Here is a 26904-nt window from a genome sequence, read left to right on the forward strand (position 1 = left end):
GTTCTCCTTTTGTTAGTTTATGTTTTGAAATTACAGAAGTTTCAAAAGCAGAGGAGTCAATCAGACTTTGTTTATTTGTTTGCTGGTAGAGCATTTTTTGGTTTTGTTTTTCATATTCAAGCCCAGCTTTGATCTCGGGCTGGTAATACTCCAAATGAATGATCACCAGCAGAGCGTAGGTACTACAGAAGAAAAGAGACAGGATATCTGACACATTAACAGAGCAGAAGAGACTTCCATGATCTCACAGTCCCCTCTCTCAGTTTACATGATACCCTCAGACTACTGAACAAGCAAAAGCATTCGCTATTGAAGAGCTCTGATGCTGCAGACTGTGTGCTCACCTGACAGCCTAGAGAAAAGCACATGTCCCTGCCGAGTGGCTATAATCAGGATTATACCCAGGCCAGAGACTTCTGAGATAGCTGTTTTTCCACAGAAACAAATGAAACAAGTAGAAAAAAATTCAATTTACGAAATGACCCCATGCCCGTGTTTCGGTCGTTGGTATGTCTGTGTGGGCTCAGAACAGTGTTAGCTTCACATTTCACTGTTGTGGCTTTCTTCGTGCTGTGTTGCAACTGTATGGACATCTGGACAGAGGAATATTTAATATTTGTGCCTATGTATCTAAGAATGCACAGATGCTAAGTAAACACGTGCTGGTTAGGTCCTAGGTTGGAGCAAAGGTGTGCGTGTGTGCGCGCATGTGTGTGGATATGCATGCAAACTTGTTGGGCAGTGGGTGTATCGGTCCACCCAGGTGTGCTGGGGCACAGCAGAGGCTGAGGAGGGTGTGCTGTATTGTGTGTGCACGTAAATTTTTTCGATGCCCATGAGTGTGGGTCCATGCCTCAGAGGTGCCAACGTGAACACGGGTCCATCCATGTGCGCTGAAGTGTGCACAGCCCCAGGAACGGCGTGCCAAGCCCCGCTGAGCATTAGCTGCAGGATGGAGCCAACACTGTGCATCACCCTAGGGCCTGTCCCTGCAGAAGGACGAGGTCCAAAGCTCCTCGATGCCAGGGGACTGCTGCCTGCTGGCTGCCTGCAGCCATGGCTCCCCACAAAAAGCTACTGTCCCTCACCCAGGGGCACCTGCAGAGAGCAGGAGCTGCCCACAGCCACCCCCAGGACACGGGGCATCGCCAACTCTGCTTACACCCCTCCATGGCAATGTGCCTCAGGGCTGTGAAGCAGAAGCCTGGCTTTGACCAAAGGGATGACAAAATCCTGGACAAAGCCTTCTGCCTTCCACCCAAGGCTCTCCCAGCCCCTTCCAGACATCAGGAATTAGATCACGGAGCCCCTAAAGTGCTGGGTGAGTGCAATTATCCTTGCCTGGCAGATGGGGAAGAAGATTTGGCAGCCCAGGCTGCCCAAGAGCCAGACCTTCTGGCTCCCAGCTCGGTGTGTTCACCTCAGCAGCAGCCTCCCCATCAATCCCAGCGGCTCTTCCCTTGCCCGGTGCCCCTGGCAGTCGTAAACCGAACGGCTGAGAGCTCACAACTGGCTGATTTTATGGGCAGCGGGTTATTAGCAAGCTCTGTGGTTGCTCCAGCCTCTCCCTGGCACCTTTTCAGAGCAGCGCAGTTCCCAGAGATATTAATAATTATATTTGTGAATTATATATATTTAACAAGAAAACATTTAAAATTATTAAATGGCAAGAGGTATCACTTGGAGCCTGCTCCTGGACACAGCTCTGCTCAAGAGATGCGCAATAAAGGCTTCTCCGTCTTCGGAGGGTGTCAACATATTTAACCGGGGGGTGGTGGAGGGGAAGGCAAAGGGAAAGTATTAATCAAGACCTTAAAAAGTTCTCGCTGACAGACCATTTGCCAGCTCTCACTTTAAATGCTTTTGTGGTCCCATAAAAAGTTTCATTACTCACTACAAAATGTGTTTTAATTATTACAGTCACTCTGACATTAAGCCCTGGGTGTTTCTCTCTTGCTTACTCTGTCTCTCCTCCATCTCCTTGCCTTTTTTCTCGATTTTTTCTTCTCACTTACTGTCCTGACTCCTGATATCCCCTTCAAGACAGAGGACGCCCTAGCTAACTAGCCAGGTTGAAAAACCCAGACCCTCTCCAAATGATACTGAAGGAGTAGTTAATATTCAGATCCTGAAATTATCCCTTTGCTTTGGACACTAATTACTCCACAAGATTCAAACAGAAAATCTGACCCCGTGTGCTCAAAGAATATCTCAGAAGAGTCAAGTGAACAAGAACATCAGCACAGCCATGGCCAGCCATCCCTGCAGAAGTAACTGCGTGATGGGCAGATGGATTTGGTGTCTCTCTGATCTGCTATATGTGTCCTACTAATACAAACAGCAACTTACACAAACACCACCTATCACACTTTGGACATCTGGCTATTTTGGTCCACCAGGCATTTGGCAACTTGCTTCAGCCTGACCATATTAGCTCAGTTCATCCACGAGGCACAACCCTATCCACCAGGCACAGACCTGGAAGTCCAGAAAATGCGAGTTATTCCAGTGGAACCTCCCACAGACTCCCAGTGCCTCCAGCGCTGTACTGGCAGACACTGGTTTTCCATTTCACTAGCTGAGCCTAACATCCAAAGAAACAGAAAGTCTCATCATTTGCTCAGTGTCTGGTGTAACATAATGCTGACCAAAAAGGCCAATAACAATTAAATAACGTCATTGGAAATCCCTCCTTGCCCCCAGCACCTCCCCACATGCCTCTCCTTACTTGTACAGACCATCTGGTTCCAGGCACTTGAAAATGACTGAATAGAGGCTGGTTTCAGGGACATCTCCGTGGCTCCTACCCGCTGCCACACAGGATGTTGCAAGGCCAGAAAGCAAATCATCCGCAAAGCTCAAGGATTCTCCTGGAGAGCAAAGAGATGAGCAAGACCGAAACATCAATACAGGTGCAAAATTATTGCTGACCATTTAAGAAACACTGCAAGAATGCACCCACGCAGCACAGGCAATCAACAAAGCCCCGCTGCCTGCGGCTGGTAGGAATGGCCCTGAGTCTATACGGAGAATATCACCCATGGACAAAGCCAGCAGAAAACACACCTGGGCCATCAGCTGTAACAGGGACCCACGGCAGAAACCAAGGCCAGTGCAAAGTCACTGCTTGGACAGGGGAATGGTGCACTTATAGAGCATACAGGCAATGTGTGGGCTTACTGCAAACACCATATGCAACAACACCATCCAAGGATGGGCTCCAGGTCCCCAGAAGAGCTGGAAGTCTAGCTAAATAGGGCTCTCCTGCCCTATTGCACATTCAGTTGTTAAAGGGGACATGGCCTCTTTCAAAAATCACTTGTCACGGTTTTATGCTATGTCAGTTTATCAGGAAAGGAGACATTTTTAGAGCTTGGATGGAATTGCTCTTGATGTCCTGGGGTTTATTGTGGGGTTGTGGGGTTTTTTTTATTCCATGAAAATCAGTAGCTTTGCATTCCCTTTCAAGTGCAGTCTCCCAGCTCCTGGAGTTCTGACTGGAGCTCCTTCAGCTGTGCTGAAGAACACTTGTCCCTTTACAAGCATTTGAAGGAAAAAAAATACTAATTAAAAATGCTGAAAATCTTTTTTTCTTTTGTCTTCTGGTTTATAAAGCTGATTAAACACTTAGATCATGACCCAGCTGAAACTGAAAATGCTCCATTTATCAAGCTTTTTGGGCCTGATCATCCACTGCCGTGCAACCTGTCTCCTTGCAGTGGGCAGGCCGTCTATCAGTTAGAGCTCATTGCATTCAATTCCCATTTTACATCAGTGTAACTAAAAGCCCAAAGTACCAAGCAGCACAAAAAACCAGCTGCACTGGTTGTGCCCTCATTCCTGTGATGGGAATCGGAGGAAGGGCTGCTGCAGCTGAGAGAGTTATGCTGGGATAAGGAAACCTGGACCCAGACTGCAGTGCTGGGTACCTTGTGCCTGTGTAAATGTCAAGACACCACAGCAGAGGGAGGAGGAGAACTCCCTTCTCTGCACTTTTCTTTATTTTTCTTAAAGCAAAAGTGACTGAACGAAGCACAGGTCTAGGTTCTTCACACAGAAATAACCCAGTGGTACAACCAGCCCAGAATGTCTCACTGAGCGGCTTGATTACCCAGGTAGAAGAAAAAATCCCTCCTCCCCAGCCCCCTGAAACCGCGTTTGCGTCTTGTCTCAAAATACACAACTCGGTAACAAATGTCCCCCTTGGCTAGAGAAAAGAGCAGCAATAAATTCTTTTCCTCCCTAAAGGAATCCAAGCCTTAATTATTCATTTTAATGCTCCCAGCACGACTTGTTCTTTCCAAACTTTTTTCAGGCAGCTCCGTCACCGGTCTCTGTAGCTTAACCCAGTTCCCAGCCGCGGGTCTGTACCAAACCCCAAGTCAACTCAACGGGCAGGTTGGGTTGGCAGCACTAAAATCACTGCTTGGCAGTCACGAGCACTGAATGGCCTTGAGCAAGCCCCTTAGCTCTGGGTTTATGGTTCAAACAAACAAAACCCTACTGCTCACTTCTCGCTTGCATTCCTGTCTCTTTTCACATGATGTCGGGCTGGACTGGGGAACTCCCTGTCACTAGAAGTCCTTGTGAACAGACACTGCCGTGACTTACAAATCAAATGAATCACAAACACATAATGAAGAAGCAGGACCATACCGTGTTGCTGAACTAGAGCAAGAGCTTTTAAGTTCCTTCAGATCTCAAGCAACCTCCCTTCTGATGAGGAAGAAATTTCATGGGGGGGACAGATCATCCTATGGGTGCCTGCTGTGGGATCTCACTGTTTCCTCCAGAGCGCTCAGGGTTGACAGGCAGCTGATGAAGGGTAGCAGAGAAAATAGCTAGGCAGAGAGACTGTGACGAGCAACTGGGCAAGACCAAGGGGAGATTTGGACTGGCAGTCCATGGGTACAAGAAGCATCAGTCAGGGCACCTATGCCGGGGAGCGCAAGAGATGGGACAGGAGAGAAGAACACAGGGCTGAGACAGGGAGTGCAGAGGGCAGAACCAGACTTGCAGGAGCCTGGAAATGGGATAGAAAATGTCATGTGCAACCACCGAATTCAAGTGTGTATTAAAATTGCACAGATATCTCTCCTTAAGGCACCCACTAACTTCTGAGTGCTCATCTTTGCAATGTCATTCATGGTCTTTCTGTGTAGCTGTGATGAGAGAGGAGTGGGCTGGCAGCGAGCGATGCCTGTGTCACACAACGGTCTGGTCTGCCATGGAGTCCGATCAGACCTGCCTAAGTTGCGGGGTGTGTTTCTGTCCCCCTGTACAGGAGAAAAACGAAGCTCTCGTGGTCTGCCAACACAGTGTCAACTTGAGTTAAGCCAAAACCCTTGCAATAAAATCCCTACAGCAAGAGGGTGCTTTGTGTTCAATCCTGAGCCTCCAGGGAACTTTCCCCTCTCGTTGGCCCTGCTATAATCAAACAAAAGCAAAGAGGTTGTTATGAAAATAGCAAAACAGATGCTAGCAAAGGTGCTGAAACCTCAGCCCCAAGGCTGGGAGTTTTTCTGCACCTGTATAAGCAGCAGTGAGATTCGCTGGTGGTGCCAGACTGCACAGGCCACGGAGCAAAGACAGGGTTGGGGTAAGGGATGCCCCAGGGACAAACTGACTACCCAGAGCTGTCAATCCACAGCAAACCCAGGGAGCTGCTTTTCTGTGCTCTCCCCTGGGTGAAGCAGAGCACACGGCAACTTTATTTGTTCATCTTGCACAAGAGAAGTCTCTCTTTGTTCAGTCTGCAGTGCTCTGAGAGCAGCTAAAACGAAATTTCCTAAGCCTTCTCTAGGACCAGAAAACAAGTTATTCCCTAGATTTAGACTGGGACCTTGTCAGCGGAATGCAACTAAGGCAACAAGTGCATTTGCTGGCATTGTAAGAGGATGATGGACCACTAACGTTGCCCTACCAAGGAAAAGCGGTCTTGGGATGTCATGGCAAGAGGAATACTGACCTAACTGCTCAAGGCCATGGTGAGAGCTCAGTGCATAGTATTGCTCATGTGCACTTATGAACAAGGCACAGGGAAAGCAGGAGAGAAGGCTTCACAGGGAAATAACAAAAAGCACAAGTTTACCTTACAAGCAGAGACATAAAAAAGCCACATAGAGATACATGGCTCTGAATACATCAATAGGGCAGGCACTCAGATGGAAAAGAAATATTTAGGCTAACGGACAGTAATGGCAAGAGAAAGTAAATTGGATATGAATAAATGGTCTACTCCTGAGAAGGGCAAATAACTTAATTATCTTTTAAGGAGTTTGATCACTTTATAAAAGGGATTACATGGATAAGTAACTTGTGATGGAAAGCAAAGGGGCTTTTCTTTCCTGTCTGGACTTGTCTTCTCGCACAACCCTGCCAGCAAATATAAAGAAGGATTTCAGCTCCCCAAAGCAGCCCTGAAGCACAAACCTTCTAGATTGCTGTAGTATCGTTGCTTGCATTATTAAATTTCAGAAAGAATCCAAAGGTTCTCTGCAGAGTAAATGATAGCTAAGTAGATCACCGCTGTGGAGTAGGAGATATTTTATTGACCAGACAGCCATCTGTGTCCTTCATTAATAGTAATAAATAATTGATGTCATGCTAAATAAAGCAATAAGCTGTTACAGATATCAAGGACAAATGACCAGCTCCTGTGAGGATGCCTCACCTGTGTTCACCTCTCAGTAGTAAAAAGTCCAGACCAGAGCTCAACCTCACTATGGTAAGTGCTGTACACAGAGCAAAAGATGCTACTTGCTGCACACTGATTACAGGTAACGGAGCAATTGTGCTCAGCAATGGGATATTGATACCCCTAACAACTGCCTTCCCAGGACTGGTCTTCCTCAAACTACCCCATTCCCCAGGCAGCTTTTGACAATCAATCTCTGCTCTGCTAATGACTGCCGGGAAGATGCAGCTCTCTCCAGGTGGCATTTTCCTTCTCTCTGCAGTGCAACCCCTCGCTACTGCCTTGTCCTCTTCCACAGTTTGTCAAAACTCCTCTTTTTTGGTTCTGTAAACATGTATCTTATACTGATTCTGGTGGTGTGGTGAGTCAGAGCTCTCCCCAAAACAGAGGAAAATAACAGCACGCTTGGAGGTTTTCAGCGGGGGTTATCCCCAGTTTGTGAAGCTTTGAAAACTTCTGGCCGCACCAGGTCTTCCCACACCAAGGGATACAAGTCAACCCACCAGTGATGGCTCTGGAACTCAACTTGACGGCTGGTCTGGAGGGGGAGGACACCCCCGACTCAGCTGCTTGTCTGCAAGGCTGAGCTGGCAACCTGCTCTCAAGTGAGCACAGTTCTAGTGGCAGGAGGCTCAGATGGGCAGGAATGGGGACTGAGGAATGAAAATGGACGGGAGCAGGCTCAGATTGCTCCCTTGCAGCTTCCAACAGCTTCAGTCTGCCTCAGTCCTTCCACTGCAACCAGTGCCAGCGCCCAGCAGTTGCGGACAGCAGGCAGGATGAATCACCTATCAACCATCCCACCGAAGACAACAAGAATTGCGGCGTTGAGTTCAACCAGACTAAACAAGAGAGCGAGGCCAGGAGTCTCTAAGGAGGTTAGAGGAGCAAAAGGAAACTCTGGGACCCTCACAGGCGTTCCCACACCTTCAAGCCCATGTCCTTATGCCAAGAGCAGCACAGATAAAACCCAGGTGGTGCAAACCAAATTGGAAATGAAGATGACAGACCTCCCTGCCGTGATTCACCTTCGAGTTTCCTAGAAAGAGCACAAAGGGAAAGTAGGAAGGCATCAATGTCTCTGCCACAACAGCTTCTTTACCAGACTGGATGAAACCAACCCTGCAACGTTACCAGTCACTTTCTTCTGATCGTGGTTTTCTCTCTCTGTCTTTTTTCCCTTTTGCTTTTTTTCAACCTGTTTTCAATTTACTCTTGTGGCATCTCTGACTGTGACCTCATTCTGGTACTTAAGGGGCGGGGAGGGGGGGGGAAGAGAGTTTCCTTTAAAAAAGAAATGAAAGAAATCATATTTTATTTAGCTTGGTTGGTTTTGAAGCTTTAGCAGAAGAAAGATTAACCTTTTCTGCCTAACTTAATGAAAACAAGGAGAAAGCCCGTATGGATAAATAAATATCTGTGTGGGTATGGAGCAGGCACGATCGTGTTACAGCCCCAGTGGAGCTGTAATGGGGAACAGGCGCGTTCCTGCGCAGCGGCTCCCAATTCCCGATCCATTTTCAAGGAAAGAAAAACAGAGTAGAATGTCAGAGGCCCAAGTGGGCATAAACGAGGGAGCCCAGGGAAGGCAGATGGGGCCCAGTGAGGACCTCAGTCCCCGGCAGTGACCTCCGGAGCAATGCCAGCAAAGCAGATGGAAAAAGAGACCTTACTCCACTTTGCTCTCACCAGGTTTTGGTTCCTGAAACAAGGAAACAAATGGCATGCTCAGCCCTCCAAGTTTGTCACCTTTTGAGGGTCCTCGTCCCACCCTCTTCTTCCTCCGGGGCTCTGTGGAGGAGAAGGGGAGGTTCAGAGGAAGGCTGTGAGCAGAAGGTTTGGACTGGGTTTTTGGATGGGTCGATGGGGAGTACAGACTTCTACGGCAGTTCCTCCACAATAACGCTGTACCTGGGTTTAATATGCTTCGGATCTGGAGCTTGATGGGGGAAGGCAGTGAAAGGTGGTTTGTCTTGGAGATGATGGAGTGATTTAAATTAGTGTAACATAACTGTAGGCGACAGAGCTGTTCCGATTTACATCAGCAGATGGTCTGTCTCGCTGCCTAGATCATTAAAAGCAAACTGTCCCTACCAATCCTGGTAGAAGGATGTCAAAACCTCCTTCCCTACATGGCTTGGCAGATTATAAAAGAAATAAAAAGGCCCAGCTATTACTAAAATATATTCTGCCCACATTCTGGGAGCATCCATGCATGCCAGCCTCTCGTGCTAGATGGGAGCCTAAGCCCCACGCCCAAAAAGCCTGCAGCCTCTCAAATAATTTCTTTGTCATGACTTTTCTCAAGGACATATCCATCAGGAATCCCTTTGCCTGGGAACAAGTTGTCTAGGCTGAAATAGAAAAGCCAGCGATTATTCTGTGCAACTTCGGGCACAGGTTGTGCCTCACTTGCCAGCTTGTACAAAGGCACAAATTGCCACACTTCTCTGAGTGACTTCACCTTGCCCAAGCTATGAATTTTGTGGGAATCTGCTTCTTATGTCTGTATGCTACTAGACACATGAACAATGATGAAGAGCTTTCCTCAGGGCTTCCCAGTTCCTCTGCTGATGGAAGGCTGAATTTGTAGACAGCTAAATTTAAGGACCAATGCTTCAGCTGAGCTAAGAGCGAAAGTTGCCTTCTGGTGCCACAAGAGTCCCTCAAATGGTTTCGCTGGTGCTCTCCAGGGCTAGAACTTGCTGCATATCGAGTGACCACGTGGAACTGAAGGATGGGTTGTCTTGCACTGTTCTTATCAAGAGCAGCCAGTTGAACAGAAGGAAATGGTCTTAATTTGGATGAGCTGCAATGTTCTAAAAACATGATGCACAAGGCTAATCATGAGTGTATTCTTCTTTTAGGGTCATCAACAGGACTCACTGGTCCTTCACCTGGGCTCTCCACAGACTGCTTATCACAGTTCTTTCCCAGTCAGTATCTAAGACCTCAGAGAAACTGCTTCAACTCATGTAAAAACACATCACCTCCTCCATCTCCCCCAAGGCAGTATGCTGCTGGAGGAGAGTGAGAATTAATCCATTTCATTCTGTGCTGTGAGCCCTCCAATATTTCTCAAGGTTCACTGGGTTGCTAAGGGTCAATCACAGCCAGACACAAGCTGACTCCGCTATGCTTGGAGCCATCCAGGCATGAGCCAGTTCCAATCTCAAAGCCACGTATTCACATTAGTATGGTGGTGAGTCCAAGTGAATTTATCTGTTCCCTTTGAGTTTGTTTTGGGTTCTGCAGCATGCTAAAATAGTTACTTGATTTCAAGGCAAAGTGGGAACCCATTTGTGCCGGGAGTTCTGCAGACACAAAGCAAAGACATGAGCTTTGTCCTCAGATACTTCTTGTCTGGCAGAAGATTTTGCCCATCACCACAGATCTAGTTCTCACTCTCATTCCCACAGATCTAGTTCCCACCCTTATTCTTGCTTTCCTTTCATTTTTAAATTCTTTTAAATTAGAGATTTCTAAACAATGGACCAGTGGTTCAGACCACTTGGTGGTCCCCAAGGCCCGTACACAGCAGTCTGTAGCAGATCCAGGGACTGCAGGGAGCCTTATGTTCACCAGGAAGCCCACCAGCCCTGCTACAGCCTCAGGGACGCTCTTCTACAGCACAAACTGATGTGTCAGATACTTCAGAGATGGCAACAAAATCTGTATCATAACCTCTTCCTTCTTCAATGCACAAAGCTATTTTACCCTTGTGGTTCCTAGCAGAACAAGCTACTGTCCAAAATTGACTCCCAAATTTTGGATGCACAGATGGTGCCAAGGACCTGGGCTCCACCAGTTCAGAGCACTGGGAGGTTCCATCTATTGCTGGGATCAGGATGACTAAACTTGAAGGGCAGCAGCTTTCACCATGAAACATGTCAGAGGACAAATCCTGGGATCCTTCCTAAGGAAAGGTCCATGACAAGGTGATTCTGGCCAGCCCAGGCAGGCCCTGGTGATACGCCTACAATGCGTCTGACATATAAACCCGCCTAGTCCACAAACTTGCTAACCTGCCTAGGACATGATGGCCTATGAAGAAAGCAGGGGAGATCTGCCAAACAGCAGGGCCAGGTCCTTCATTTCCAGCTCTGCTGAGCAGTCCCTTCCCTTTGTTTTCAATTTGTTATGACCAAACAGTACAGTAGTTTAATGCCCCACAGCATCCCACTGGCTGACTTGCACTCACTGGAGATCCAGCCTCACACACATATGCAAATAGCAGACTAGCAGGAGGGGGAAAGAGCATTTCCTAGAAAGAAACTCAGTGTGCAATTAATTGCTAAAAACGTAATTATCTTGGGTGATTTGTCAAACCAAATTAATGTAAACTATAAGCCATCAGCTGGTCTGTGCTTCACTTCTTGCACTTACTGGGAAAGCGGAATTTTTGGACTTCTTAGATCAGCCAGTTTCTTCTATATTGCCAGTGTTGCCTAACCCTGCTCCTGGGTCACTTATATTTCATGGCTCAGTGCTGGCAAGTGGACCAAACCACTGCCTGTAGTGGCAACCAATTTAAAGAAAATATTCTTTGTTTGGTCCCTTTATTCCAAATAGAGCATATTAATGCATAGATGCTGATGAACTAGTGATAAGATTTTGGACCAGTATCTTCCAAAGGGCTCAGCACACACAACTGCAGCCAGATCTCCAGCCTGTTAGCCAATGAACATTTACAAAAATTGGTCCTGATGGAAGGACCCACATGGAAGCAGACCTCTTATTCGGCCCTAATATGCTGTTTTGGACATTTGAGAATGCGGGGGCAGATCCTCAGTTCATAAAATCTCTTGTAGCCCCCTTGAAGTCAATGGAATAATAACAATTTATACTAGCTGAGTTTCTGCATGCTGGCTGTGAGCTCTTTGGAACAACTACACCATAATGATTATTACAGGTATTTCAGATCACTTGTCTAAGACAGCTAGAAGCATACCACTGCATAAGAAAATAGAGAGTTGGCTTGCTATGATTTCCAAAGAATTATTGACCCATATCTTGCAAACATTTACACATGTTTAGCTTTATTCATGCGAGTTCTTCCATTACACTCATGTGCCAGATAAACTAATGTATACGTTTGCAGGACCAAGGTTAAAACTTCTGCAAACAAAGCAAGTTCTAAATATTTTTGTAGATACATTCAGTTACCTCATGTTTGGACTAGAAAGCATGTCATTTGACTGTGCCTCTTTTCATAACTCTCCATTTATCCAAGCAGGTATCACAAGAGAAGCCAAACATGATAACAGGATAAAACTGAGAAAAGCAGCAATTATCTGACCAAACTCAAAAGCTAGAAAACACCCACTTGGTCAGGACTAACACATGCAAGAGTTGACATAAGTTCTTGAACAAGGAATTACCTGGGTTACTAGAGTATATTCACAACAGCTTTCTTAACACAGCTAATGAATAATTCATTTAGTGATTTCCCCATAATGAAGCAAACATTTTTCTTCACAGTTTTGATTCATTAGAAGACACAAGTCAGTGAAGAGGAGAAAGAGCTGGGAATCTCTTGGCCATGAGGAGTCTACTTCAGCATCCATCTTCTTACCAGTAATCACTCCCTCTTTTCCTCTAAGACTACAAGGGGAGACTTGCACTACCACACAGTCCTGCTGCTCTCAAGGACAGAATACAATCTCTAATTTCTTAAATTGAGCTGATTTTGTTTCCTTGAGGTCAAAACATGTGTCAACAAGGCGCATGACACCTAGAGACTTCAACGCACTTCACAAAGGCCATTAATACCTCTGACAATGTAGCATCTACATCTCTCAGCCAAGACACGAGCTCCGTTATGATACGCACCTGCATCGCAGAAGGCTGCAGCATTGGGAGAGGCGGCAGGCAAAGGAGCAGGGACGCAAGGAAAGGAAATTACTTTTTCAAGATAGCAGGCAAAAGGCAAATTTGAGGCCATAACCCAGAGCCCCAGTCCAGATCCCCAACCACTAATAGCTGGCTTTCATCTCTGAAAGACTATTTACTCTTTTTCAAAAGCGAGCAAACTCCAGGCTCTGAGGATACCTGCTGAAAGCACACACCAGGACACTGGCACAGAAGGAATGCCTTCCGCTCTGAATTTTAAGTCATGCTTCCCAGAAACTAAGACAAACCAACCCCGGCATCCACAGGAAAGGGGAGTTGTTAGTAGCCAGGGCAGCTCTGATGGACAATGTTCCCTGGGATCCCAGCTCACCAAAGACTCTCTACAGTGGGAACAGTTGTTTGACTCCTAGGTGTCCTTGGCAAAGCAAGGTATCTGGGCATGCTTCCCATCCCCAGGACCACCGACCATTCTAGGACGGTTAGTTGGAGACACGTCATCACCAGCAACTGTGCAACATCTTACCACCCAGATGACAAAAGACAGATTCCCAGAATGAGCAGAGCAGGATTAAGCCAAGTGGTAAATGGATTCCAGGGCTGTTCCAGGATCTGTGCCGATGAGGGAAGCCAGTGCCAGGTAGCCAACCTGGAGCTTGTACATCGAGGTTATCACCTTCCTCTTTTCTTCAAATCCGTAAATAGAACCCAAGCATTGCTTGGGCCATGTTAGAGAGATAAGGTCTCTCCCATCCCTTTCAAAGCCTGAAATAGAAGCCCCACTACTCCCTACCCTAAGCATCAAGCATAGGATGTTGACATTTAGCAGTAGGAAAAATTACCCGAACAATGAACCCTCTCAGATCTCTCTTCTCCCCTCCCTCCCCCTGGTCCCCTGGAAAATGTTCATAAAGTGAAGTGGAAAAAAACCAACCAACCCAAACCCCAACAACCAAACCCCAACCTTCCTAAGGCTGTGGAAATAACATGTAGAGGAGAAGAGTGAGTCAGGCTCTGCTAACTGTACACGGGTCACCAGTCTTGAAAGCAGCGATGATTCACCGAGGTAGCAAGAACTAGAAGGTAGAAGAGACCAAAAAGAGGATGTGGAAAGAAAGTTGTATCCAAGAAGAGAAGGAAATAAGAAATGAAATGGTTCTGGGTTGCATGCACCTTGCTCGTCATCGAACACTACTCAACAGGAGCTGGCCCAGGATGACTCACTTGATAGTCGTGAGATTATTCCCTTGGTGCTTTGTCCATCGTTTCTTTATGAGGAGGGCAAACAGGCTGTAAGACCTTAATCCATCCCCTGCCCTTCCCTCTCTTATTCCCATGCCTGAGATGTTCAGCAGAACCTCACCTCCCTGCTGCCTCTGCTTCTACTCCTCCATTCCCGCACTTATTCCTGTTAACTGTGGTGCATTATGGGACTCTGTTTTCCCCATAAAAGATGCCTTCAAGGAGATGAGAAAAAAAGGGCCTGCTTAGGAGCATGACATGCCATGGGGAGGCCCTCCTGGATGCCACTGGCATGGAAAGCACGTTGTCACAAGAGATGGAGAGGAGGATGGGGCTCAGGTGTCTGGGGAGAACTCTGCCTGCCACAGTGCTCTCCTGCTATTCCTCCATTCATCTTTCCTTCTCAGCTGCACCACCCCCCTTTTATTTAATAACCATAAAAATTCAAACACAAAAAACTTGCTCTGAAAAAAAACTAAAAAAAAAAATAAAATCCTCCCTCTCAAGTTCACAATGAGAGCTGTAAAACTTTTTCTGCTTGGAAAATTCTCCCAGTCAGTTTTTCCTACTGTTTAATCCCCGCTTTGAGTTACACAGAATGAGTAAACACATTTTATAAGGTTCTAATTCATACCTAACCCATACAGTTTATAGCTTAACCTAGTAAAATATACACACAGACACACGCACACTTTTTATACATATATATATACAGACACACTCACACATATGCATAAAATAGCCTTGGTCCCACTCCTACAAGCCTCCCAGCAGCAGGTCTGATTGCTCCGGCGTGTGCATGTGCATGAAAGCAGCCTGGCGTGCTTAGGTGCGAGTTAGCTGGCCTGGGGAGTAGTTTCCGCTCTAGATTCCTGCAGCCTCCTTTGTAATAAACAATTAGTCGGGCTCGTTAAGGGAACAACGGGATCCACTGCTCCATCCTTGGAGGACTAAGGAACGCAACCACATGGTATCCCAGGAACAATTTGTGTCCACTTTCTGCCCAGCGAGCACCTAGAGCCAAGTCCCGTGGCAGGGAGTCAGCCGAGGCTGGGCTGGAGGAGCTGCGGCGAGCTCGGCTACCACGCGGCCATGGCCAGTCGCCAGGCAAGGATGTGTCTGTCTGAAAGGCAACTCTCTGCTGGCAGTGACTAGAGAAAACCTGAAGGTGGGCACTCAGTTAGAAGATGGCCTACGGTGCGAACACCACCAGTTGTTGCTCTGGAGGAAGGTAGGTAGCCCTCACACTAAACTACTCCATGGAGCTGTGTGTTAGGGTCAGCCCCAATGGGCTGTTGCAAATGTCTTGCCCTGTGCCAGCCTCTGCACCGAGCTGCTGGAGAGGTAGTTCCTCATCTGCTGTGAAACCGCGTCCTTCACCTTTGCTTGGGACCATGGAGGCCAGCCACGATGTGTTGTGAGCGGCTTTAAGGCCCAAGAGCTACCTGAACCTCAGCCTTCCACTCCAGATATTTGAGACCAGCCACCACCTCCTGCTTTTACTTCCCCAGAGGCAGAGCTGACTGACTCACCCAGTTAGACCTCGGCTCTGCTCCAGGTCCCTCTGCTTCTTCAGCCTTTTAACCCAGTGTGGGCAGGGCAGATGGAGTCCTCTTGACCAGAAACTAACAATTAGCCAATTCTACCCAGGAAAAATACACTGCCTGACACAGAGAGCTCGTGAACAACAGTCCACAAGGAGGTCTACCTTGCCGTTTCTGATGTGCGTCTGTACAGCTCTGGTACTCCCAAGCATCCCTAGGGTGAATAGCTGTGCACATCAGACCAAAAACTCAACAACAACACTCCCGAACTCTGCACAGGGGGAACCTTATAAACATTTTGTGCTGCCTGCCAGTGGCTTTGAACTTGGCTATAACCTGAAGGTAGGAGATGTTTACGATTACTCACTAAGGAATTGTCCATACCACTGCTCTGAAGAAGGTGGCTTCTCTTGAGATTTTGTGTTTTGAGTTTTCCTGCTTGTTTCCTCTAGCAGCTTGCTATTAAATTTAACCAAGCGTCTCGTGCAGTCCCATACTTCTGTCATAGAGAATAACTGTAAGCAATTAAAGTATCATTTCTGCTACACCTCTGCAAGACCACACCAAGAGATCATTTCCTCAGAGAAAAGAGAAACAGAGACACAGAGAAAACTGTGTCAGTGACACAGCCAAAGCCGCTGCTGATACAAGCTGCAGCAGCACCACTGACACGAGTGGGAATAGAGCAACTTGTGCCAGCTGAGAGCCTGGCTTTAAGTGGTGCCTGGTGCGGTGCAGCTCCTCTGAGCAGGAAGACAAGACGACAACAGAAACATACAGAAAAAGTCCCAGACACTGGATTTTGTGGTTCTCAAAAAAAGCCTTTTCGCAGCATTTCTCTGACTTGTGGGATCTGCTGCCCTGAACCCCACGTACTGCCCTGATGGGCTTTCCTCTCCCAGGGGGCATCCCATCAACCAGCAAAGAAATTGACAATTAACTTATTTTAATTTCCTGACTCATTGTCATACCTCCTATCATCTTGGTTTTCCTCATCCTTGCTTCTTTACCCCAGCCCCACCCCCTCTTCTATTCAGAAAGCAAAAAAAAAAAAAAAAAAAGCAGGAACAAATATAACCCCCACCAAAAGGCCAGGGTCAACTGGAAACCTGCACTGCAACAACACAACTGCCTGGTCTTAATCTCCTCAACTTTGTCTTCTCGCCCTCCAGCACAGCCTCCACTCAAGCTGCCAGTAAGCCAAATCCCAGCAAGCAAAAATGACTTGACGTTTGAAATAATTTTTTTAAGTCAGGGTGCCCCTGCATCCTTTAAGGCCTGGAGCAGCCTTGCACAAAAGCCACCTCCCAGGTAGGAGTTTGTCTTGAAAGACCATGCTCTGGGTCTCTGCTAGCAACCATGGCTACAGCTGCCTGAACCATGTCCCCAGGCGAGCTAGTACCGTTACCAGCCCTGTTCTTCTCTCTCTTTATTCCTTCTGCCCATTGCTGCTGTTAAAACCAAGGTTTCCATTTTTCAAGCGCAAAGATTGGCTTGAAGACCCAATCTCGTTTTTCTGGGAGCTTTTTCGATACACAGTCCCCCCAAGGGTGTGCAAAAGCACTCCAGGTCATCAAGGTGAAATCATGGGCATCATTCAAGCCCATTCTGTCCAGTTCTGTGATAACTTGTCAGTTGAAGGCACAGGCAAAAGCCATTGCACAAGCTAGCAGTTTGAAGTCGCTTCCATCTGCACAAAATGTGAGATGTGGGCTTCGTTTTCCTCCTCCTCCAAGAAAATAAACCGAGTGTTTATTTCCTGAATGCTCTGGTCTGAGAAAGGGCAAAACTTTCCTCCGGGAGCCGGGTGGCTGGAAAGGGAAGGCAGAGGCAAATATTTGCCGAATTTGTCAATAAGCTCTTATTCCATTTTTCTTATTAATATTTATTTAGACATAATGTGAGGGAAACCTGCTCAGACCACAGCAATGTGGGAGATTCCACCGTTATTCTTGTGCCAGCTACTGGTGGGGAAGGAGGAGAGAAGGAAAAACAGAGACAAAGAGAAAGTGTCAGAGAGTTCACAAGCAATTTGGAGAAAGTCACAGGCTTTCATCTTGACTTAGCAGAAGATGGGACACCTTGAGAAAGTCAATGCATGTGAAGGGTCAAAGAGGTTGAATAGCTTGGCCTTCCTGATATTCAAGGCACAGGTGTAGGTTTGAGAAAGAAAATTATCTCATTATAAAGCCCTCTTTTTGCTTTTTTTTTTTTCTTTTAAAGGAAGGAATCATTAATGACATGGAGACAAGGAGAACAAACTGCAACCCCAGGTTTAGAAAATTGTGTGAGATGAACCTGATGTATTTCTTCAATGAGACAGTTCATTCCCTAGGCACGAGAAGTGTGGTACAATCTAATTTATCTGGGTACTGAGAGGCACTAGCCATGACGCGACATGGGTAATTATTCGGTAAGCCTGAAAAGATGGGAATTAGCAGAAGAATTATACAGCAGGTAAGGAACTGAGTAATGGAGAAATGAAAACAGGCTATGCTGAAAAGAGAGTGATGGGAACTGAGTTATAACTAGCAGAGTTCCTCAATGATCAGGCTTGTAATCAATCTTACTTCTCGCTGGAAATACAGCAATGACTTTAGCACAAAAGCAGTGGAATGGATTATTAGTGCACAGGAGATCAGAGGATCAATCAAAAGAAATTAAAAGATCTTGAGGGCTATTGTAATATAAATAGAATATTTTAAAATGCAAATTAACTTAAAGCTAGACAATAAAATAGTTCTTTTGTTAGCAGGAACCTCTGCAGGTAGAAACAAAGGAGGAGCAGGAACGCCTAGATGCACTGGCTGGTCACAGCACAACCGCATGTTGCCGCTGGATGAGAGCTGGAGAAAAGGAAAGGAAATTCTTGGATCAGCTTAGAAAGGGTCTTCCAGTTTAAACAGAAAAGAAACAAATCCTTTGATAGTAAAAGGCTGAATGTGGTGGCTCACTACCTGCCTTGCCGCCAGAGAACTACAGAAAGTCTCCAGTCCAACCTCTTCAAAGCGGGGCCAACTGCAATGCCAGGGCACGGTTGTTTGGGGCTTTATCCAGTCGAATTTTGAAAATCTCCAGGGACTCTTCCAAGAGCCACACAGCTGGTGTATAAATAATCACTGCCTGGTAGCAGAAATCCCACTGGACTGTGGTGTCCAGGAGGAAAGATCTGGATGCATTTCTGCAGGGCTTCGAAGCCCCAGTATGCTGGCTCCCCAGACTGGTCAGGATGCACACGGCTGTGAGCGTGTCCCCTGTTGCCCTCCGCTGGATAGAAAGGGAATGTCACACTGCTGTGTCACGTCTGGGGACGGCACAGCCTAAAAGCATCTCCTCTTTCAGCTGGGGTGATGGTCTGTGCTCTGGGAATACAGCAGCTGAACTCTAGCTCTGTTTTTGCTCTGACTGTGTCTCGCGTAGCAACAGCTGGGCAACATAGGTTTGCTCAAACCACAGCCAGACGATTGGAAATAAAAACGATATTCATATATTAATTAACATCTGGTTACCCGTCTAATTACATGGTACAATGTGCATGAGTTTTTTGTTCCCTTCATATTTTATGCATTGAATGAAAACTAAACAAATGTTGCAAAAGCAACAGTGCAAAAGCAAGAAAACAAACACTACCCAAGTTTGTACTTCTAACACTTACTGACACACCAGTTTAATTAACATGTAAAGACGAACATGACTAAACCATGACGACAAAGGTGGTGGTGACACTGAACTGGAATTAATGTCCAGCCTGATCCAACCTGGCCATTTTTCATTAAACTGGGCTTCCTTTTACGCGTATTCTGTTTTAAAAAAATGCAATGATTTGTTAAACTGAGCAGTTCAGAGCCTGATTCAGCAAATTAATACTTACTCATTTTCAAAAGCCACTTTTAATGAAAACTGTTCTTAAAAACTTCCGCTGGACTGTGAAGCACTATCCCAAAGGAAAGGAGCCGATGTCACTCTGCCTGGGCAACACATCTGACAGTACCTGGTGTTTTCTGACACACTTTGGGGATGGACATAAAAAAGGAGGGGGAAGGAGAGCCAGATTAACTAAGAAAAGTCATCACTCATGTTGTCTGGTGGTAGCACATGATCCCATCAGTGTGGCCATCCCCAGGCGGCTGGCAGGGGTGGGTGATCGGATGCCTGGAGGCCACCAGGGAGGTGATGGGGACAGTGCGCATCTGCGCGAGGATGCTGGTGAGCAGGGAAAAGAAAGCTGAAGGCTTGGCTTGGCACTTGGTTCCAGGTTACGTCTGGGTTTTTTGAGACAGGGGTGTTGAGAGGGGAGGCAGGTGGGAGAGCAGAGCCCCTCTTCCTAACCCCACCACAGGCGACCTGGGGGAAATAAATGTCTGACACATGCTGCCCCACTGAGAAATCCAAACAGGCTCTTACATGATGAGCCACTTTCTCAAAAAGGATGCAGGCTTCCTTAAACACACAACAAGAAAAACCAACATCTCTAAGCTCACAAACTCCTTTCTGAACCCAACAGCAAGAGTAGAGTAAGAGGAGTCTTGGGGCTAGCAGAGGGGGAGGGTCACAGGGTTTCGGGAAGCAGCGTACACAGAAGGGGGGCTCCCTGGCACTCGCTCCCCAGTGCCCGCCCTGCTCGGGCACCGGGCCAAAACCACAACTCTCTTTGATGCTGATGCCATGGAGGGAACATAAAGCAACTGCTCACCTTTTGAGTGGGCTGGTGCCCATGCTGGAAGCCACTCCCCAGCACAGCAGATGCGTACAAGTACAACTGGGATACGAGCACGCATCTCCGATGCGAGCTCTGAAGGGTTAATACTGCCAGGCAGCAGCTGGTTCAGCCTCAGTTTGCTAAGAGGGACCAGAGGCAGAGAAGATTCCTCCCCTCACTCAAGTTACCCATCCTTCCTGCAGACCATCCCAACCACACCAGCCCTGCCCTGACAGCAGTGAGGTGTGATCTGGCTCCCTTGGCTCATCTCACTGTAGCATCTCCACGAAGGTGACCAGGCAGGGTTGCACCCTGGGCAGTGATTTTATGGTTAGCACGCAGACACCCATAACTCAATAAAGAGGTTTCTATCACTTACTGCATCTCTGCATGAGGCCAGATCCGTGTTTGCTACCCAAAAAGAGGACATTCATGAAAACACTCCTCCAAGCAGAGCAGGTAGCACAGCCTCAGCATGCTGGCCCAGCACTTTCCATATGTTCAGCTCCTAAAACACTGCCAAACTTTAACTGTTTGAGTTGAAATTTTCCACACTAGGTATCTGCCTCAGGCTGAATTTTTTTTGGAAAGTTTCAGATAAAACAACTCTGGCCAGTTCTATCAAGGCAGCTCAGAAAAAAATACAGTTTTCCTCACATCAAAAAAAAAAAAAAAATTCAGAAAACCGAAACCAATTTACAACTTCTGTTGAGAAGCCCCAGTGTTCAGAGCAGGGACTTGGCATTCAGCAGACAGGGTGGTCACCATGTTAACGACGCTGCTTTGTCATTAGAAATTTCATTCCAATGGGCAGCATTGCAAGGCCAGCAGTACTCAGTTTGCACATCCTCCACAAAGAGGTTGTTTGGCTTCTGCTGAGTTCCCCAAGATGCTCCAGCCTCTCACAGCTCTGCACTGGACCACACCATGTACACATCCCTCCCGAAGGGTGGGTGAGCATGCCCCAGCCAAAAGGCAGCCCATAGCTTCATCACTACATATTCAGAGACTGAAAAACACTGCTTAATGCTTCCCAACTGCCTGGTGCCTGCTGCAGCCCACGGGAGAGGGAACGCCTGCATTAAGCACTAGTGCAATACAAGTGCAGAAAGGGCAGGGGGTGGTGCAGGGGCTACAGCTGATGCTGTGCTGGGTCTTGAAGAGGGCTCTGCAAGACCACCACAGGTGAATGCACAGAGAGATCTCACTGTGTGGAGAAGGGCCTGAATTAAAGGGCTTCACCCATCTCCTGCAGAAATTACTGGGGAACATCAGTGACTTCTGTGGGGCAGGAGTCAGCTCTTATACAGGAAAAATAGACAAAATAAAACAATAAAATCCAGTAATAAAGTGGTATAGAAGCTTTTTGGCAAATTATGACCTATTCTCTGTGAACAGGCCTTGCTGCTTTGCTTGTTTAATTGCATTGGGGCTTCTCTTCTATTAATTTTTTTAATTGCAAGCAATAACAATAACCACATGCTGCCATTTGCTCAGCAGGTAACCCCGCTGGCGTGGCATGCAAGCAGAAAGCACGACAGCTCTCAGGCTGCCAAATAAATCACTTTGGCTGGGATTTACCTCCCTTTAGCCCTCTCCAAACCAGGCATCTAATTAGGTTCTTCCTTTCGTCAACAGAAAGGTAAGGGTATCTCCTGACGGTGATTCCTCACATCCAGACGTTAATGAAGACACGCGAGAGGGATTTCCCATAAAGGAAACCTGTGCAGCTCTGCTGACCGCTGTGGGGGTCGGGCCATGCCGGTTAGGCGGGGGACGTTAACAAGGATGTGTCCAGACCTAAGGATACTAAGGATACAGCTACACCACCATGGAAACAACCAGTCTGCAGTCAGACTCTTCTACCATATGCACCATCAAGGAAGCACAACTGAAATGTGGACAGGGGCAGAGCTTCCGAAAGGAGGACCACAAGACACCATCCCACAGGCCCACATTTCCAGCCACATAGTTTCAACTACTCTGATCAAACCTGCAGTCAACACAACCCATCAGCACTTCTGCAGAGCCACGTGGACATTGGCACATGGGAGCTTGCACTCACAGGCTAAGACCCCATCACCCTGGCCAGTGGGCACCAACTGGCCTGGAAAGCTCAGGCAACTAGCAATGCTTAAGCCAACCCTTACCTCCAGGGCTATGTGCTTCACCTCTACGTTCCCAAAATGGGAATAACAAGAGTTCCCTGCCCCACAGATGGTTGCCGAGAAAAAAAATCACAAGACATTATAAAATACTGATGGAATAAGATCTCAGGTAGAGAAAAAGTCAGACCTTCACTTGCTGGAGTATCCCACTTGCCTCAAATTCTTAACACCATCTAGCACTGAGTGAGGCTTACACCTCACTCCCTAAATTGGACTGGGACACTTGGTAGGTCAGAGCTTGTCCTTTATCCCTGCCTGCTCCATGGTCTTCAAGACTACTTTAGTCTTCAGGGCTACAACCCTCTGATCCTTCACCAGCATCAGGAAACGTGCCAGGAGGAAGGAACAGAAAGAAACCCAGAGGAGACAACCATCATGTGAAACTCCAGCGTGAATGGCGCAACTGGTTGCATGTCAGGGGGCTTGGGAAGGGGTGGTGGGAGCTGCCAGGGTGGGCAGTTGCTCAAAGGAAACCACAGAGGACTGACCAAGCACTTGAAAGATTCCACGCATACCTCCCAGATATGTCAGGAGGAGGTTACAAAATCCCTGACTGGATTGGGTGGCGGCATGCACTTGGAAAAAAAAAGGGAGGGGGAGAAAAAAAGAAAAGGAAAAAACAAAACCCCAAACAACCATTCATGGGACACACAGAGGGCTGCAAGTCCTCTGCTTTAACGAGATGCCGCAGGCATCGTTGCCTTGGAATTTGGGCTATGCTTGCGGTCCATGAGGCGACTAGCAGAATCCTTTGGTCACATTAAGCAACATTACATGATAATGCTGCAGCACTTTCAGGCTGAGGGAGAAGCAAAACAAAACAGATGACTCTGGATGGAAAGGCATTGCTGTAAACCTGGGAGGGAGAAGAACATTCCTTTGGATACTTTTTTTGGCTGGTTGTGTCCTCTCCTCCCGCCTCCCACCTCTCTCTCCCTTTCCCCCCTCCTCCTCTTGAAGAATTGGTGACAGCAAGTTTTTTTACTAATATTTCCATATTAAATAGAAAGGAAGAGTGTGAAAGGCCACGCGGAGTGGTGGCAGCTAGAATCTGCAGTGGAATCTGCAACTGAAGGGTGGAGTTGGAGCACTGGAGAGGTGCCGGTTATTTATAGGGTATGAGAGAACACAAAAAATGTCTGGCCCCTTTAAGGCCCCTTAATCCAAACAACCAATGGAAAGAAAAAAAAATGAAAAAAAAGGGAAAAAAGGAAAAAAAAAAAAAGAAAAAAAAAGGGAAGGAAAAAAAATGAGGAGAAAAGGCATCTCTGCACCAGACTGCAAAGTGTGAAGGAAGACCGGACGATGGCCTGGCACAGTCCTGCCCCCTCCCTCCAGCCAGACCTGCGCCCCATGGCCCTCAGCGCCGCAGGGCAGCATCCCGCCCAGGCAGCGGGACTGGTGTCGGGGCGAGGAGCCCTGCGCTCCCCAGGCAGCCCCGAGACGCAGCTGCCTCGAGGGTGGGACGTGGCAGCTGTTTAAACCATGATACAGCAGCGTTGGACGGGAAGCAGAGATGAACGGCGCGTTCAAAAGAAATCAAAAGGGAGAAGCTGAGAGCGTCGGGAATACGGGCTGGAAATTCCCTTTCTTCAGTCAGCATTTGTGCAGCAACCAGGGATCTTTGCACTCTGATCCGAGAAGAAGAGTCCGTGAGATGTGGCCGGTCACTGTCCTCACTCATTTTGGGATACACAAACTGGAGGGCCATCTTTAGGGCCTTCTCATGGCCAGATATTTCAGTGCAGAAGTGGATGCTCCGGGAAAGCTGCTGGTCAGACCCTCATCACAGCTGGTTTAAGCAGGGTTATTTGGCTCTAGGCCTGGAAGACCATCACTTCCAGTCCTTTCCTAGGATTCCTGATAGATTTGAAGCCAGCTGAGTAATGTCTGTCCTCAAGACGTCTTTCCTGAAGAGAAGTGAGAGGGACCTTGGTGCAAAAAGGTGCCATGCAAACCACAGCAGTTTTGTGCTCTAAGTAAAACTCCTTTTTCCTTCTTTCCAAAAGAAATGCATGAGGTTATGCCTATCTTTTCTAAGCAGACATAAGGGAATTGTGAAGTGGTCCTGGAGGACACTCAGCACTTAGGTGATTTAGTGTACAACAAAGCGGATAAGTCATCAACTTCCATGAATATACACCTGGAACCAGGGAAACTGAAGACAAACAATTCTGTGGATAGAAAGGGGTCAGTAAAGAGATTCAAGAGCTCGAGCAGATGACAGTGACACTAAATCCTCAGGTCTTTTCACAGGCCCTGCTCTTATTCCCTAGGATCCTGTTGAACCCATGAGCCTTCACCAATAGGTTTCATTCTCCTCTGCCAGTATCAAATAACAAATGTCAGATCTCACATGGGAATCACTAACGACGTAAAAATAAGATCTATATGGAAAGACGAAGTTCAAAAGAAGAGTTACAAAACCCAGAAAGGTTTTGTTTGTACCCAAGCACACACAAATAAAATCAAAGTCAAAACGCTGCTGTTCAGGAATGTGATCACCATTGCCTGTGACCTCCTCCCACCATCACTGAGATTCTGAATGCTGGACACTGGCTACAAATTAATTTGTTGAAACTGAAGAAAATGCTTCCCTGATGTGTAAATAAGAAAAGGCTAAACATGCATTAGGTAATCCCAAACTTCATTTGATCACTTCTAGTTCACACAAACTGCACGCTAATACCCCTTTAGCTCTCCTTTCATCTAAGACAGGAGCTCCAGAGCTCTAGATCTGCTCCCTACCTTCCAACCTCACAAGAAGGACAACAGCATTATAAAGTTAAAATCCTTAACTGACAGTTAGTGCCACTGGTTTAGTTTTTCTGGTGACCACAGAAATGCCTAAAGCATCATGGATCTGGAAAAAATGGAGGCATGGAGAGGTAAAAAGACTTGGCCATGGCGGGGAGAGGCAAATCCTCAAGAGGCACAAATCATTACAGCTCTTCTGATGTCAGCACCCCGGGGAGGCTGGACCAGCATCAAGCGGAGCAGCGAGGAACAGGAGGGCTGAGCCTCTTCCTGCTTGTCACAACACGATTCCAGGAAACTCGGACCTCAGCTCTCCTCCTGCTCTGGACTTCAGCCACCAGCTCATCCTGCTCGGAGAATCCATCAGCACACCTCAACCCTCGAAAACTGGAGCTTGAGCCAAGGCCCTCAGAAGGGAGCAAAGGAAGGATGGGAGATGGAGTCCAAAAGAGTCTTTCCGCCCTAAAGGTGAGCCCTTTGGAACAGGCTTGAGTCCCATTCGCTCTGCCTGGGGACGGCCTGCCAGTGGCTGTTTGATATGTGGAGTGAATGAAAACATGACCCCCATGCAATGATGTTCCAGCACCTTTCAGCACCAACTTGTCTTTTCCTTTATCTTTTTTTGTTTTAAACACAGACTCTTGGGAAAGCAACTTAGCAGACAAAGCTGCAAAGCAGAGACAGAATAGAATTGTCTTTTCTTTGGCTTCCAATACAAAAATGCAAAGCATTGTCTCTCTGGGAGGAGAATTAAGTATGGGCAAGTGTTTTGGCAAGACAGCCACAGAGGAGAATGGAAGGCAAGGATGAGGCGGGGGAAGAGGAGGGGAGGGAGAGCTGGGGGTCAGATGGATGGTTTTGTCTTGTATAAATCTTGGATGGGGAAGAGGCACACAGATGGCTTTGTGTTTTAAAACGATTCTAATAAATCAACTCCATAATCATAATCAAAATGCCCTTGTCTCTTTTTCTCCCCCTCTTCCATGGATCACAGCTGATCAACGAGGCTGGAGCCTGTGTCTGGCAAGGGAATGGCAAGTACTTGAGACAAAACCAGACTGCAGCGAAAGAGCGAGGGGATGCGTGCGAGCGAGCGTGCAAACCTGCGTGCCTCTGTGTGCACGTGTGACCACAGCTGGGCGTGGGAGCTGCCACAAGCACTCGCTACGTCAGTGTGCGGGCGAACAAATGACACACGTAGGGGAAGGAAAGAGCATGGGGGGCTTTGCAGCATGCAGTGGGCAGGCAATTTTCAGGGCAAGGGTGGGCACATCCCCACAGAAGCCTGGACCATTTATTTCTAAGCAGGAACGTGCCCATACGTGCAGGAAGAAAGTCTGAGTGGGAGAGCGAGCCTGCAGCTAATGTAAAGAAAGGAGCTATCCTGACGGTGGGGACAGGAGTGGGAAAAGGCAGGGTCTCGTCTCTCCCAGGCGGGAGCAGACGTGCCGGGGAGGAATGCCGCATCCCCGTTCCAGCGCTCGGACTTGGCTGCAAGGAAGGTGCAGCCTCTTCTCCTCCAGCAAGAGCCACTGGGCCTGGACCGCAGGGGGGAGCAGAGGCTCTTGCTCTCAGGGTTTTCCATTTGGAGCTCCACGTGGCATGAAATCCCATCGGTTTCCTTGCCAGAGGGAGCCAGGTGGAGAGAACAATAAAAAGCAGAAGGCGCGGGGCAGGGCGGGATGGTCCAGAGCGGATGCAGAGGATGGAATTAATCAGCTGTCCGGGAGGAATATTAGAGCTCTTCGGCTTGTCGTCAACGCCTTCTCCGCCTTCCCAAAGACAGACACAATGAGAGACCAAGGAACATTTCCTATTGTTACAGGGGATTTGTCCACAAGGTCCAGCCCCATGTGGAAGTCATTACCGGCTGGGAGTGGTAGGTATCTTGCACAGAACATGCAGTTAGATGAGATGGGGGAGGGCAATGGGGAAAAAGTTGAGAGA

General features: G+C 47.5%; 1 protein-coding gene across 1 annotated transcript in view; it reads right to left on the reverse strand.

The window, feature by feature from the left end:
* Positions 1-26904, reverse strand: part of ASTN2 (astrotactin 2) — a 354284-nt gene that overhangs the window by 29419 nt on the left and 297961 nt on the right. The window contains exon 20 of the mRNA XM_086475491.1: positions 2729-2870. Coding sequence (XP_086331617.1) covers positions 2729-2870 — 142 coding nt within the window. The remainder of the gene's footprint in view (positions 1-2728; positions 2871-26904) is intronic.

Source organism: Leptosomus discolor, chromosome 19 (genome assembly GCF_034619465.1).
Source record: "Leptosomus discolor isolate bLepDis1 chromosome 19, bLepDis1.hap2, whole genome shotgun sequence".
In the NCBI taxonomy this organism is placed as follows: domain Eukaryota; kingdom Metazoa; phylum Chordata; class Aves; order Leptosomiformes; family Leptosomidae; genus Leptosomus; species Leptosomus discolor.